Source organism: Poecilia reticulata, chromosome 6, assembly GCF_904066995.2.
Source record: "Poecilia reticulata chromosome 6, P_reticulata-male-v2, whole genome shotgun sequence".
Classification (NCBI taxonomy): Eukaryota; Metazoa; Chordata; class Actinopteri; order Cyprinodontiformes; family Poeciliidae; genus Poecilia; species Poecilia reticulata.
The window spans coordinates 4,603,204-4,619,940 of NC_088835.1; the positions used below are offsets into that span (position 1 = coordinate 4,603,204).

General features: G+C 40.2%; 1 protein-coding gene across 3 annotated transcripts in view; it reads left to right on the forward strand.

Moving 5' to 3' along the window:
* Positions 1–16,737, forward strand: part of wasla (WASP like actin nucleation promoting factor a) — a 49,559-nt gene that overhangs the window by 19,119 nt on the left and 13,703 nt on the right. For 2 of the 3 annotated variants that reach the window (XR_014087790.1, XM_081607696.1), the window contains exons 3-5: positions 6,102–6,188; positions 6,285–6,381; positions 10,154–10,177. Coding sequence is in view for 2 of the 3 variants with exons in the window: in XM_081607696.1 (XP_081463822.1) it covers positions 6,102–6,188; positions 6,285–6,381; positions 10,154–10,177 (208 nt within the window). In the remaining variant the exon portion in view is untranslated. The remainder of the gene's footprint in view (positions 1–6,101; positions 6,189–6,284; positions 6,382–10,153; positions 10,178–16,737) is intronic. The other variant, XM_008411246.3, reaches the window with a different exon arrangement.

Below are 16,737 nucleotides of genomic sequence, written 5' to 3' on the forward strand. Positions count from 1 at the left end.
TAAATCTCAAATCTTCGATAAATAACGATGGGCTGTATTTTGTTGCTAAGAAACAAAGTAAAGTTGCACAAGTAATTGTGCAAGAGAAGTGGAACTGTGGAGCGGAGCAGCAGCAAACGCAGTGAGATTGTGAAATTAATGCAAAGTTTGGACATTGGAGCGACTGGAGGCTTAGTAATTTGCTTTTAGCTTAGTGGTTTCTGTACTGTATATAAAGGATTATGTGAAGAATGAACGAGCAGCAGGTAGTGGCACTCTGTTTTGAGCTGGAAGACAAAGAGGGGAACTTGGCAGCTGAAGTGTGGGTGCAGTGAGGAGCCACTCCCCCAGCAGCTAGTAGTAAGCAGCTTACAGCCACGGCTAACTCCAGGAGTCAAGGTAGAAAAACCTTTTTCTTATACTTCAAAAGACTTTTTTAGTCCCCCCTCCCCCAACACACAATTATACATTTTTTGTCATCATGTTTTGACCTATGATATTTTGTCAAAAATTGCATACAAACAAATGAGAAATTGCCTTCATTTTGATGCTAATAATGTTATAAAACTGTTGCTTGCAATATTTCCACATCAGTTTAAGAAATTTAAAGTATATAGTCATTCTAAATTATAAAAGCCATTTGTTATGAATATTTGAGTTTCACCGTGGAAAAATTAACATTTTTCCAAATTGGGTTTTGTTTTTCTGTGACTCAAGATCCAAAATGCAGTCACAGTTTCCAAAAGAAAAACATAAGTGCAATCATTTGCATATTGAGAGTCTACAGAGGTGGATAATCTCCCCACTCAGCTCCCAGATCACTGTTGAAATTTTGAGTTTTATGTCAAATCCACATTAATTAAATGTCAGAAACTCATTTTCTCACCGCATCTTTAATTAATTTAGTCCATCTGTAGACTCCATGTCTCTGTTCAATCAGTCAGGTATTGTGCAGTTGGAACCTTTAATCAGTTTTCAATTGTTAATTCAATCCATGTCTATGGAACAGTCACAAAATGTCAGCAATATCACTCTGTCCCTCTAAAATCTTTCAGAAAATTGTAAAATGCATTGAATCGTATCAAATTGTATTGTTTGCCAAATATCGTGACATATATCGCCTCATGATCAGAATATTGTATTGTGAGATTATTGTATCACTACACCCCTAGTCCATCCATCCAGCCATTAATTTGTGGAATGTTTTGGCTCTGATGGAGAACATTGCCTATTAAAAGATTTGGAGGGAGCATTTGATTAGAGACATATTGATCTGTTGAGAAATGTTAATGATGGTTTAGCATTTAAATTGCTCAGACTGATCATCCTGGAGCTCTGTGCAGAACTAATAGAAGGAGCTGTGCGTTACTGGTGCCGTTCCAGCCGGAGCTGCTGACAGGTCAGACAGTTATCCTTCAGTCGAACCATTCCAGTTTTCTGAATGGGTCTCTATGAATACAAAGCAGTGTTTCTCAACCCTGGTCCTCACCGCCCCCCTGTCCTGCATGTTTTAGGTGTTTCCCTTCTGCCACATACCTGAACTGTATAGATAGATAAATCTTTATTGTCATTGTCACAAGAACAACGAAATTTAAAAATTGCCGTAAGTCAGTGCATATGCTAAAAAAAAGAAAACTTGTGTCACACTTTACATATACTGTAAGAAATACATAACAAGTAGGTGATAAAATAAAACTAATAAATAATAAGAATAACCACATTCTCACACACATCATTCATAATGATTAATGGTTATTTGATTGCATTTAGTTTTGTTATTGCTGTAGGATAAAAACTGTCTCTGAATCGGTTGGTTCTGGTTCTGATTGCTCTGTATCGTCTGCCTGAAGGCATCAGTGTAAACAGAGAATATCCGGGGTGAGAAGTGTCCTTTGTGATGAGTTGTGCCTTTTTTAGACAGCGGTCACTGTGCAAGTCCTCCAGTGAGGGGAGAGAACAGCCAATGATTTTTTGGGCTGTATTCACAACCCTTTGTAGAGCTTTCCTTTGAGCCGCAGTGCTGTTGTTATACCATAAGTCAGTATGCTCTCTATGGAGCACCTGTAACAGGACACCAGCAGTTTCTCCTTGATGTTGTTCTTCCTGAGAACCCTCAGGAAGTAAAGTCTTTGCTGGGCCTTTTTTATCAGCTCGAAGGTGTTCACGGTCCATGTGAGGCCCTGCTCAATGTGGACCCCCAGAAAACGAAAGTCAGCTACCCTTTCACACATTTTCCCCCAATGTGTAGTGGTTTGATGTCCGTTCTTTTCCTCCTGTAATCTATTATGAGTTCTTTTGTCTTTGTGCTGTTGAGGAGCAGATTGTTCTCCCTGCACACTGACAGCCGCTCCACCTCTAGGCTGACTCATCACCGCCTGAGATGAGCCCCACTACTGTGGTGTCATCAGCAAACTTGATGATGGTGTTGCTGTGGTGGGCAGAGGTGCAGTCATATGTGTACAGACAATAGAGCAGGGGGCTCAGCACACAGCCCTGGGGAGAGCCAGTACTAAGGCTAAGGGCAGTGGATGTGTGTTGTCCCACCCTGACTCTCTGCTGTCGGTCGGTCAGGAAGCTCGTAATCCACATGCGGGTGATTAACAGGCTTCTGCAGCACTTGATGGTCATGCAATCATTTGAATCAGCTGTTCTGGAATAGAGACACGTCTAAAACATGCGGAGCAGGAGGCTGAGGACCAGGGTGGAGAAACACTGCTACAAAGCATCTAAATTCTGTAAATGTGCAACTAATGCATGATTCCCTTAGTTAGGTTAAACTTCAACATTCCCCACTCACCGTAAAGAACTCTCTGTCATGCTGTCTTTCTTTAAATCCTTGCTGAACGCTTTGCTGTTCAACCAAACATTTGCATTTGGATCTCTTTACTTTCTTATTTTTCTATCTGGAATTTTTTCTTTGCGATTTATTATTTTTATTTTTTTGTGAAGTGACTTTATGTGCCCTGAAAGTACATAAAAAAATATTTATTATTATATTTAACAAATATAATAAGCAGTGTAAATATTTATACTGCTACAAGCAAGGATTGTTGCCATGGTTATTGCTTCACGTGGTGGCAGCCTTTCAGGTACTTATTACACTAATTTACACATATAGTTATGGGTGGCAACAGGGTGGACTAGCAGCTGCGCTCTATTTACCACAAATTGTGATTTGTAAAGGACAGGTCCGCAGTTATGTGCTGTCACGTTCAGCTCGAAGGCGATGACAAAAATGGGAGACAGACGAGCAAATCTACACAAACAATAAGTTATTTATACAAAAATATATGGCTCTAGGATAGCGGTTCTCAACGTGGGCGGTACCGCCCCCCAGGGGGCGTTCAGAGGACGGCAGGGGACGCTGGCGGACATTTTTATAAAAGGGGGGCGCTGGGATGCCTTTGGGGGGCGTTTGGTCGAAGGTAAACTTTACACCTTAAATCCACAACAATACCAGTTTAGACTTTGAGCAACTTGGTAAAACTGTATTGTGTAACATTAAATCATGCTTGGCTGCAACTGTATCGATGGCAGCTCTTCTTCTATTCAGTGTTTGTAGCTTCATGGCGCAGCTCCGCATCAGTTCAGCGTTACACCGGCTGATGACGCTGCTGTGATTCACTTTGTCTGGTATTTATGTAGCTACATATGTTTTGGCAGTTCTGTGATCATGTCAAAGCAGCAATTTATATTAAAAAGTGTTTTATTCCCGTTTGAAAGCTGCCCGCTTCCATGGAAGGACAGCAGAAAATCGCTCTTATAAACATGTAATTACTAAAATCACGATGCCCTCACTTTGTATCCCTCTGAAAAATGAACCAATTTAAATAAAGAAATCCCTCCATGGGTGATACCACGATAGAGAGCATTCATTTTATAGCGTTAACACGGAGCTGTAAGTGGTCCGGTATGAAACGGGGTGATAGAACAACACAGCACTTTTAAATTTCAATAATCAGAATGCAGAAATTGTTTCAGTTGTTTTAAAAGGTTCATGTCAGTCTGACTTTTCCTCATCGATATGTTTCCCGACCGCCCTGCACCTTAGGGGGTTAAAAAAAAACAAAAAACCGATGCGCACATTGCGCAAAACTCTGAAGCATGACAAGTGGGACGTAAAACGGAGCGACGAACTAGATGTGAATTATGGCATAAAAACAGAGAATCTGACGCTGAACATTGAAAAATCAACACATGATGTGAAACACATCATGACGATTAGGCGGCGCAGCAGGTGATGAATGAAGATTACTGATTGTCAATAAATTATAAAAATAAATGTAGCAACAGGATAGAAACTAAAGTGGACATAGCAATAAACCAAGAGAGGATAATACTAATCAAATGAAACTAAATGGAAATGAATGAAGAACAAAATGCAAGAATAAACTAAGAAACTAAAGTAAATACGGAGGAATAAACTGGTATGGCAAGACCTTTCGAGCAATAATTAATACAGAGACTGTATGACAAGAATAAACAGACACTATTTCCAGATAAAAGGTAAAATAATATTGTTGAAATGTCATGGGTAGGGGCGCAACTACACATTATTCAGGTGGATGCGAAAACATAAATCGGCGCCCCCCCAAGAAGGAGCGTAGAAACATACGCTCGCCTTCCTACCAGCCCCCCTCCTCCAGACGGCGATACGTTTAGGGCAAAACTCGCTACATTTACCCCGTTATGTGCGCGAGGTGAAGGAGCGTAAGGGGCGCGAAGTGTACAGGAAAACATAATCGGTGCGTCGATTCAAAACATCTACAATAAGGATAGTAATATTAATAATAAAATAATTGTCAGTGCAAAGTAACCTACAAATTCTTTGGTGGGGGCGGTGAGGGACCTGGATTAGGGCTAGGGGGGCGCTGGCCCGACAAAGGTTGAGAAACACTGCTCTAGGAGAACTACACAGCCGGTCTGAGAGGAATGTGAACCAGTGCTGCTGCCCAATCCAGTCTGATCTGGAGGCCAACCCAGCAGGCCGGTGACTGACTGGACATCAGTATTTATCATCTGCCCGGTGTATCCAATTAGCAGTCCAAAGAAGAGGAAAAAAAAAAACATGTAGCGAATGGGAGAGACACCTACTGGACAGTAGGTCTAGGTGTAAAGAACCGTGTGTACAACTTTTAGTGTGAAAGCTGGACACTCTTTTATACATGAGGCCCCTGTTCTTTACACCATGATGCATCTGTTTAAGGGTGAATTCACATCAGCCCTCTTTAGTCCACTTTAGTCCAACTCCAGCGCATCTGCCAAGAAACTCCAATTCATTTGGAGAGTCATTGGTGAGTTGTGAATGTGAACTTGAACCAAAAAATGGTTCAAGTTCACCATTTTTGGTGAACATTTTTTGGTGAACTTGAACACATTTGGTTCAATGTGAACTTGAACCAAAAAAGTAAACTATGGTCGGCCTAAAAACCTAGGATTCAGTTTGGTTAAGGCCTTGAAATGAGGTGCACAAAAACTTGCATTGAAAGTAAATTAAAAGTGTCAACTTTGCATTAAAAGTGTAATTATTTGCCGAATGACACTTCATAACAATAGTCGTAAACATTTATGAAGAGTCATTCATGCTTATGACAGTCTTATGCACACCCCTTTAAATAAAGTGTTACCTTCAGTATTGGTCATTGAATCTTCTTTGTTTCTCTATAATATATTTGTATTATTTTGTTTGTATATTTATGGAAATATGTATATTACTAAATATAAAAAAATATGAGTGGTCGTGTGCTTTGTAAAATACTCATCATACATCAAATCAAAATATTCTATTCCTATTATGTTATTCCAACTAAGAATATTTAAATAAGCTCAACCATGTATCAATCCAGTTCAAATATTTACAAAAAATAAGTGTCTTTGCACATGTAGCTAGGATAGCTGTTTGAATAAGGTTTCGAGCAAAAAACATGGAAATCTGTTTAGCATTTAATGAGTTATGATTAAATAAAATGTGCTGATCCTTCACTGCGCCCGCCAAACTTATAACACCGAGTGAAAAAGGCAACTGCTCCACAATCAGCCCAAACGTCACGTCAGCGACAATAGGCAAGAGAGGTTCATGAGGCGTCTATTCTTTATGTCTATGTTCTCTCCTGGTCTTGCAGGAAGGGAAGAGCATGTTTGAGCAGGAACTCTACCACAGCTTCTCCATCAGCTGCCCCAGGCCGTACTTCATCACCTTCGCAGGAGACGTAAGTGTCAGACTGCTGGCCCACAAACGTGTGTCTTGCCTCGGCATCAGCTCAGTGCTGCTTCTCTGCCCCTGCCCTTCTCAACCCTCCGTTTAGAGCTGCCAAGTGGGCCTGAACTTTGCCAGTGAAGAAGAAGCCAAGCGTTTCAGAGTGACTGTGAGCGACCTGCTCAACCGGAGGCAGCGGAAGGCAGGTGAGTGTCGCTGTTTGAGTTGGTCTTCAGCTGCCGTGACCAGTCTGCTTATCACTTCAAACATCTGCTCCACCTCCACCCCACCCCAGCACCAGCTCTATTTTTTTACCTTTTCCACATGTTGTCACATTATTGGATGTTACTGTCATCTAATAGGATGGAGCCACACAAAGCAGTGTCTGATTATGAACTAGAATAGTCTTCACAATTTTTTAAAATTAAAATCTGAAAAGTATGAATAATATTTAACAATCCCCCTTTACTCTGGTACCTCTAAATACAATCCAGTGTAAGTATCTCTTCAGTTAAATGTGTCTGGTCTGGTTCTGCTCTAATGGTGCGTTCACACCAAAAGCATTACCCACGTCAAAAACCCGTCCGACACTTCAAGTTTGACGAGTGTGAACTTTGAATGGAGGCGCTTGATATTTTGTCCTACAACTAGCAATCTGGTTTACATCTAAGTCTAAGTGGAGGCGTGTGGAGGGCACGTCAGATGTGTCAGCTCTAATCATTGTTTTCTGTTGGATGCTCTTGATGCTTCAAACACTCATAACAATTCAAAACTTGCGCGCTAGACACTGGAAAAGCGCCACAACGGCCCTTGATGCACCTCCACATCCGATGTTTTGTTAACCGAATATTTTGCGGATTGGACCGGTTGTTTATGTTAAACGACGGGAAAATTTTAAGCCTGTCTGTCACTTGACAGGTTATAATTAACACCCTTGACTGGAGCTCATGGACAAACATTACAGACTTTACGCAAAGAGTTCATCATAGAGGCAACTAAAATCAACCAATAAAAAAAACATCCTTTCTGAATATCATCTCATGGACCAGGAGCTGACAGCGTGTTGAAGAGTGATGGACATTTCAAACCTTTGGTTGAAAAGGTGCATTTAATTCAAGTCTCCATTACATACAAAACAGAAAACTAAAGAGAATGCAATGTTATGTTAATCTATTTATAGCCTAAACTGAGTAGTTGGCAGTTTATCTTGAGGAAATGAAGGTGCAGAAGTTAATTAGACCGTAACATGCCCAGTCCGCTGTGGCTGCACAACCAATGTGGACTCCACCGCTGCAAAGAATTAAACTTAACTCATTCTGCAGTTTCAATAAAAGGAGTCTTCCATGTTCACATTATCTCCCGCGTCCAGAAGGAGAGCGGTGCTCAGGAGGACCGCGGCAGATATAACATTCGGACCCCAGCGGGTGAAGTGATGGTAATTTAAGTGGAGTCGTTTAATTTCATTTATTAGAAGTTGCTGGGGCCACAGTCAGTGGTTTTTGTCACTACGGAGAAAAAGTTAGATCCATTCATCTGCTGTATGTGTGATGGGATCTGGATTCACGGTTCAACTAGGTGAACATTAACTAAACCACATATAAATGCGGCTAAATAGCCTATGATTATAATTTGACGGGTAAAAATAGCACATGATCAATTTTTTTTTTAATACTGTTGGTCAAGATGACGGAGAACAAAAAAGTCTAGCGTGACCTCTGCTCCACAAAGACTTTGAATGTAAACCAGATGCGCCTGTTGTTCAAAAGGTCCTTAAACATGGAGATCAAGGAACCCAGCAGAAGGTCAGGCAGAACCTGGTGGTTGTGTTTAAATCAGAGTTATGGACCTACTTAGGGGTGGGCGATATTGCCAAAAAATTATATCACGAAATATTTTTTTAAATACCTTGACAATGATGTCACATTTTCTGCATTTTCTATTTTTTTTTTTTGTTGTGGGGGGGGGCATGGGACTTAATGTGTGTGTGTGTGTATATATATATATATATATTTCTTTTATAAAGTCACTACATGAAAAATATTCATATATAAGTATATACGAAATGTTTAATGTGTCAAAGAAAATAAAAAGTAGATCAATAGAAATTTGGCTAACAAAATACAGCCTGAAATCAGCTACCAAATGAAAATACTTCCATCCATCCATTTTCACGAGACACGGGGTCACCTGGACAGGTCACCAGTCTGTCGCAGAGCAACACAGAGACAGACGGGACACACACCCATGCACACACAATCTAGGAAGAATTTAGAGAAACCAATTAAACTGACTGTGGACTGTGGGAGGAAGAAAACCCACCATGCACAGGGTGAACATGCAGAAAGTCCCCGGACCGGGAATCGAACCCAGGACCTTCTTCCTGCAAGGCGACGGTGCTACCAACTGCACCACTGTGCAGCCCATGAAAATACTTAAATACCCATCCGTCCGTCCATCCATCCATCCATCCATCCATCCATCCATCCATCCATCCACCCATCCATCCATTTTCTTACACCCTTGTCCCTCAGTGGGTCAGGAGGTTTGCTGGTGCCTCTCCAGCTAACGTTTCGGGCGAGAGGCGGGGTCACCCTGGACAGGTCACCAGTCTGTCGCAGGGCAACACAGAGACAGACAACCATGCACACACACACTCACACCTAGGGACAATTTGGAGAAACCAATTAACCTGACAGTCATGTTTCTGGACTGTGGGAGGAAACCGGAGTACCTGGAGAAAACCCACCATGCACAGAGAGAACATGGAAACTCCATGCAGGAAGACCGGGGCCGGGTACTTAAATACCCTAATTAAACAAACTGTTGTGGTTCAACAGAACATTAGTTTTACAAGATGTTAACTGTTTCTCCCTCATGTTCTTTTAAAAATGCAAACATTATGTACAAAACTAAGAATCTTAATATTTTTAAAAGGAAATAATAATTCTCAACACCAAAATATGTCAGATAAAAAACCCTGCAAACAATAAAAGCTTGTGCTCCCTTCCTAACATTAAGAACTTTGTGTGTTTTCATTTCTTCCACATTTCCATTACAATAATGTCTGTAATGATGATCAATGTTTTGACTGTTAGCCTTTTCTCTCCCCCTCCAAGCAACGCTGTTTTTATTGCTGTAACAACAGTAACTGAAGTTTGTTTAATATTGTTTTAAAGGAATATTTGATCCGGGACACGGAGAAATAAGCACGTTCAATTCTTGCTTCCACTGATTTATTCAAATGTTTATAAGTTAGCAGACATGACTAGCTGCAGCTAGTCGCCTTGACAAAATAATCAGGAAATATTTCTCCTGTTTCATAAAACTAGGTGGCCCTGAACCTTTGCGCTAAGCTTTGAGTTATTTAGTAATTTTTTGGGAAGCAGTCTGTATTTTAGAAACTTGACTATCTCGGCATGCGGAATGGCACATTTACGCCATGGAATTAGCATATCACGATACAATTTACTTTCCTGCTTTTATTTAAAATGATGTCAGTTTTCGTCATCTATTGTAGAATTTTAACATTTGCTTATTGAGAATGTCGATGCTGTTAAATTTGATTTCATTGCTTCAGCAGAGAGATGAAACGATTTAAAATTTACATTTACATTGAAGTTTTAATTGGGAAGTTTACTACAAGACCAACGTGCAGATGTGTCTACAATGTGACTGGCGCATGCCTCCAGCATCGCCTTGTTTAATGAAAACCAGACTGAAATGCATGCAGTTTAGGGTTACTGGCCTGTCAGGCTTCTGATACACTGATTGAAACCCTGGTCACTCTGAGCTCTGAAACCTTGTGGAAGTAGTTGTGTTCTAGGGTGGTGCTGCAGCTCCTGTTTCTAACATCTCCTCTAACCCTCAGCAAGCCTTCATCCCTCCTAAAATAATAATAATGTCTTTACCCTCAGTCAGACTGCCCCAGTCTGTCTGCTGACTGCTGAGTAACCATGACTGATGGTTTGTCTCTTGCAGAGAAAAGAGGCGACCTGAGAAATGGTATGTTAAACTCCTCTCAGTATATTGTAATATTTCATTCTGTCTCCAGCGTGAAGCATTGAAGCAGTTATTGTGACGGTGCTGTAGCTCTGCAGCTCTACAGGGCATACTGATTTGCATGTAGAGTCACAGCAAAATGTTTGAGTGTGAGCAGTGCTTCCTGCTCTAGCTCCTCATCAGTCTGACTGAACGACACTCTGCATTAACAGGTGCCCATATGCCAGAATGTCCAACTAGCTTTGGGAGTTTCTGTCCAGATGAGTCGACCTCAGATCCGTGTTGCCTCCAGGTCAGAGCTTGTTCAATAGGAGTGTGAGGGAGATAGCAAAGCCTCAGGTTTAGTCCAAGAAAAGCAGTGAAGGCAAGGGTCTGCTGGACAAGCCAAGTTGGACGGCAGGAGACGTGTCTCTCTGGGTGATGCTGCTTGAAATTGTTCCTGTCTTAGCTTAGATCAACTAAGGCAGGATTTAAAACACTATTTGGACCAAATATTGGTCCAAATAGTGGACCCCCACTGAGCCCCCGTGGTCAGGGTTGAGCAACGAGAGGTGGAAGATCAGGAACCTGTGATCCACTCACAGACCCAAGCAGTCACGGGTCTTTCTGTAAATTAATTCAGTTGCTTTTATAAAGTCTATTTTATTTTAGTTCTGCTTTAGAATCTAAACAAAAATATTAAAAAGATAATACAACATGTCCAGTTTGGATCTAGTATGCATCCTGTCTTCTGGTTTTACTAAGTGTCATATGAAACAACAGACTGAACTGGTCCAACAACTGTTGCTCTGAATAATTGGGTTTTATGAGCTCTTGCTGTAAAATTTGCCCCACTCCTTCCATTTAACTGTTTAATCAGGAAGTGGACCTGAAGAGATTTTTCTGTCTTGAGTTTTACCTGCTGTCATGATGTCAACTGTTGGCTGGAAGGACTCATGCCACATAGTGATATGTTACTGGTTATTGAATAAAGAATAAAAATGTAGAACAAAAACCTAAATAAAGAGAAAGAGACTGGAGAAAAAGTCCAGGAAACCTCCATGGCAACAATATGATCACTTTGCCTAAGATCAGGCCTCTTGGCAGTGATATAACAGTTTCTGAAGACTGAAGGCACCCAGTTGAGTCTTCCCCACTGCAGGTTTATCTGGTCTGCAGGAACCCTACTGTGCCATATGTGCAGCACATGGTCGCTGCTGCTGCTCTGTTTAAGCCTCCCTGTGACTCACTGTAGGCCTAATCTGTAATCGGTCATTTGAACCTTTTGCTTGTTTACACATGATGCCATCATTCATCAGTTAAAAGGAAACACACGAGTCATCCAATCTCAGGCATATTAATATTTATTTTTGTTTTAGAAGCTATAGGACTCAGTTTAGACATCCGGACACATATTTTCAGAGTCCTCTGGGAGAGCTCCTACTTGATGTGGCCCACACACACTGCAGGCCAAAATTTGACCTTTCAAGTTTGAAAGTGAAAAGCACTTTGAATTGCCTTGTTGCTGAAAATGTGCTATATAAATAACATTACCTTACCTTGAGGTGTGGAAACATTTGCCCTTAGACACAAAATGACTTCCTTCCTGTAAATTTTAGGGCATAGCTCCAAGAGACTTTTTTTATTTGGGGGGATCTAACTACGTACCAAATTTCAGTGCCCCCTATCTCATGTTAGGTGGCACTGTAGAGCAGTTTGGCCACGCTTACTTTCGATTCCCTTGGAATCCAAAAATTTCATGTGGGAGACAATTTTCAGTGAAGGTTAGGAGAGGTGCTCAGACCTAAATATTTAAGTGAAAAAAAAACAAAAGGAAACATTACAGTGGTATAATAAAGAGAAATAATCCAGACCAGAATTAATACATGTTCCAGTTACTTTGAATCAAAGTCAGCTCTAAACAGGTGGACTTTAAGCCTCGATTTAAAGGTGTTCCCAGTGTTTCAGCTGTTTTACAGTTTTCTGGAAGTTTGTTCCAGATTAGAGGAGCAGGGGAGGCAGAGGTCATTGAGCACCTGCCCCTTTTGCTCCTTGCCACCCCCAAGTGCCCTTTTGGTCAAATTTATTTATTTATTTATTTTTTGGTATTATTATTTCCTAAGCCCTCTTCTGACACATAATAACATGTACTAAAATTATTTGTTTTTTTGTTGTTTTGGGTTTTTTTTGTACAACATAAGCCCTCTGGTCACCTTGTTACCTTTGACCTTTTGCCCGTGACGCATGACCCAGTTGCCTCTCGCGCAGTGAGATAAGGCGGCTAACTGGAGCTCAACATAGCGAACGTTCCAGATTACAGATCAGTTTTTGGTGAATTATAAAAAAACGTTTTTGGTGAATAAAGTGGAGTAGACCTGCTGCTTGTCAGATGACGGAAAACGTTGAAGTATCGTTTCTGCTTCAGCTCGGAGTCTCAGTTTAAGCAGAGAGGTAATGAAATACAACAGACCCTGACAGGCCTCTGCGTCTGCCTTTCTCTGAAGAACTACTGAGGGGAGGAGACAGCCAGGTGAGGAGAAACTGTTCTTATCTATCCATTCAGTATAAATATACAGACATTAGGCTGTTGTTGATGTGCTATTAGCTAGCTGCTAGCTAACGACTTTGCTAGCAAAGCTAGATAACTGAAAGCTTCTTCCCTGTACCGCTAATTATATCAGTAATTCTTCAGTATCGCTTATGCAATAAGGGCACATCGCCCATAATGTCCGATCTTCTAATTTCCTTTGCTGCATAATGTACATTTCATTTATTCTAGTGTTATTTAAATGTATCTTGAAGGAAAATAGCACTTAAATAAAAGTCCATCAAGGATATTCATTTAGAATTAAAAATAACTCGCCCAGAACTATCATGATAGATATAATGTATGTAATAAAAGTGTCATTAATGAAGGGGAAAAAACTCAACCCAGACTTTAAGTTTAGGGTTTGGTTCGCAGAGTATGAAGTTATTTATTTTTTTCCCAATTATTCAATGACATTTTTTTTTACCTCAGTTAAGTAAAATAAAATTGTAATCAAAACTTTTGGAATTGTAATGATTTCTTTTTTAAAAACAAAATGTTTTGTTTAAATAACTTTTTCTAAATTAAATAACTCATTTTTGTCTCGTGAACTTAAAAAGTTATTGGACAAACATAAACTTTTATTTGCACATATCAGAAATATTTTGTTGCAATTTTGAGCCCTGCCCACGACTCATGTGAGAAAAAAGTTTTTAAGCAAAACTCAGTAGGCTTTTCTCATGGTGACATACATTAACAATTCAATATTTGCTTTTTTCTTTTTTCTGCAGTTCCACGTTAAAGTTTGATGCAGCTCTGCTTTCCTGAATGGACCGTCTTCATCTCCACTGCAAGTGCAGCAAACAGGCAGCTCTTTTTATAGATTACAGTCACTAAAAGGTTGCATTGTGTCCTTGTTTATATTTTAATAGTGTAATTCTGTAAAGACAAAATATGTCTGGTGATCCAGCTCTGATTTACATATCTTGCTAAATTGCAGGTTTGAATATTGCAAAACTTTCCTATAACAAAATAGACCTGCAGAAAGAAATTACTAATAAAATATCTTGCATGCATAGTTGTATGTTTTATATAGAGATTTTCCTTAGCTTTGATTGTATATCTCACAATTTTGTTATTTATCATTGTTTAATAAAGTCTGAAAGCTGAGAGGCTTTGTTAATATTCTGTCCTAAAATACGGTTGGATGTGCCCTTTTTTTTTTGAGCACCTGCCCCTTTAGTGGTCTCTGCACGGCCCTGTAGAGGAGCATAGAAGCTGAATGCTGCTTGTGAAACAGGCTGCCTAAAAAAACAGTCATGTTGAGCCCTTTAAGGGGCGGAGCTTAGAGCACCTGTGATCAGCACGCAGATTAAAAAAGGAGAGAATAAAGAAGGAGCTGTAGACTTTACAGATTGCATTTGTGTAGTTTGACTTGCCGTTTGCAGTTTGTTGTTACCTTTTCTTTTATGTATGTGTGTGAAAATGCAAGTAAGTTGGTCATATTGTTTGTTTGACAGAGTATTTCAGTTTTTGATAGTTAATTGATAGCATATTTTGTTCACGTGTACACTTAAGAGCTACACAACATGGGTTTTCGTGTGCTGTTTATTTAGAAACTCAATGTTCGTAACCATTAATATTGTAGTTTAAGTGTCATTATTTCAGTCATTTATTCATCAGACACTGATACTGCATTATTATTTATATTTTGTAGAACCACATCATTACGGCGAAATAAACAGCGAGAAAGAAACACAGAGTCGACTCTGTTTCTTTTGGAGTTCTAACCAGACTCACTACAGTGACCTTATATTTATCACTACAGAATGGTTCAGTGAATGTGAATATGAAACTGGTGGGTTCGGTACCTCAAAAAAGGTTAAGAACCACTGCTCTAGTGAGTTGCAGTCCTATCTTTTACTGCTTTTCCATGTTCTGGGGATGCAGAGTAGACCAGAACCAGAAGACCTTGTGTTGGTTCATGTTCCACCAGTGTGGTGGAGGATTTGTTTCTAAGCTGTACTGTAGATCTACCAAAGTTTGCATGTGGTAATCCTCACTATTCTTCTGTCCATCGTAGGCGTGCTGGACTGTGTTGGCGAACAAAAGACTTCAAACGTTGAGCTGAAGTACATCTGAATTTTGACATTTTTTTTTTTGTTTGTTTTTATTGGCTTTATTTGATAGTTAATTGACAGGAAAGTTGGTAATGAGAGAAGGGGAAAGGCATGCGGTAAAGGTCGCCAGGCCGGGAATCGAACCTGCAACGGCCGTGTTGAGGACTAAGGCCTCCATACATGGGTTGTGCTTAACTCATGCGCCACCACAGCACACCCCGCACATCTGAATTATAACTGTAAAACTGAAAAATATAAGCATAAAATATACATACATGAACAGCTTGCACGTCTCAAGTACACACATTGCTTTATGAAAGACTATTAGAATTTTACCATGTAGTGCTACGAAGGCTGGACACATTTAACATGGTTAAAGATTACACAAAAAACATAAATAGCAGAAAAACTTCTGTCAAACAACATTTGAGTACAATAGCACACTACTTACGGACAAAGATACTTGAAGCTTGAAGAAACACGGACAGGTTTTGTTTTCTTTAAAATTCAGGCTAACTTAAATCCTGCCACAAGGGAGTAGTAAAATAACAGAAAATAAGATACTAAGAAATCTTCTGAGTATCAACACATTCCCCGTCTGGTATATTAGTAAATATACCATTCTTATTCAAACATTTGTGGCAGTCTCGGACAAAAGTACTATTACATCACAAACAGGCCTAAAATATGTTTTCACAGTACCTTGTTTCACAATGTTAACCTAAATTTTTCTCACTCTGTTCCCTACCCTAACTGGGAATGGCCTTGACCACAATACCAATAGACAACTCATTGCGTTTTACTTGATTGTCTTTCAAGGGAACATCACCTGTTTGACATTTCGCCTTTCTTCCTTCAACTTTTGCCTTGTCTTCAGTGTATGAAGATATTCTTGTCCCCTTCTTTTCCAAAAACAATCCGCAAGACCCCAAACTTGCGGCCACTGGGCATTGTAAAGGTCTTTGAGCTCAAAGTCTCCAGGTGGTGTTGAAATAGCACCAGCTTTCTGTGTTAGAAACATTGCAGGTGAGTGAACTTCAGGTGTTTCAGGAACTTGGGGTCTGACGTTCATTATGGCACTTATGAAACTCGAAGTTGACATTGTATGTACTGCCCTGGTACTGAGACAGGTGAACATTACCACCCACCTTTTACAGTCACTGTTATTTGCCCTTGTGCGAAGAGACTTGACATTCCAAGGCCCAAAGACGTCTCACCGTTCACAAGAGTGAGTCTGTCAGAGGGAAAACTAGCCATTTTCTGCACTTCTAGGCGGCCTCTAAGTTTCCTACAAGTTACACATTTGTGAAGTGTGCTGGAAATTAGTCTCTTGCCACCAATAATCCATAATTCTGCTGAGCGCAGAGCACCTTCAGCGACTGCCTTGATGAGCTTCTTGGTTGTGGAAATGTCGAACTAAAAGAATGGCAGCATGATGATTACCTGGAATTATCACAGGGTGTTTCTCAGCATCTGAAAGATCTGCTGCTTGTAAGCATCCTCCAACCTTTAACAACCCACCATCAATAATAGGATCAAGTTTTCCAAGAGGACTGCATCAAGGGATGTCTGCTCCTTTTTTAAGACTTTCAAACTCCTTTTTGTAAGTCTCAGTTTAAACGCACTGAATGAATGCTGTTTTTGCTTGTGAGATTTCTGCAGTATTGGCGAGATTGGAGCTGTGCCAACCTTTACATGTGCTTGAAGCTTTAGAGAATGATTACATGAGGTAATTCATCTGCAGCTCGGCCATAAATTGGGGCTAATCTAATGTCGAGTCAATTTTAACTAATAAAGACCCACCATGAATAGAGATCCTTCCATTCAGTAGGTGCAGTCAGAACATGCTCCATTCTCTTGGTTCATGGTAAACATTAAGTCCTGTAGTAATGTAAAAGATGCACGTTTGTTATAAATTTTGATTTTGGCATAAACCC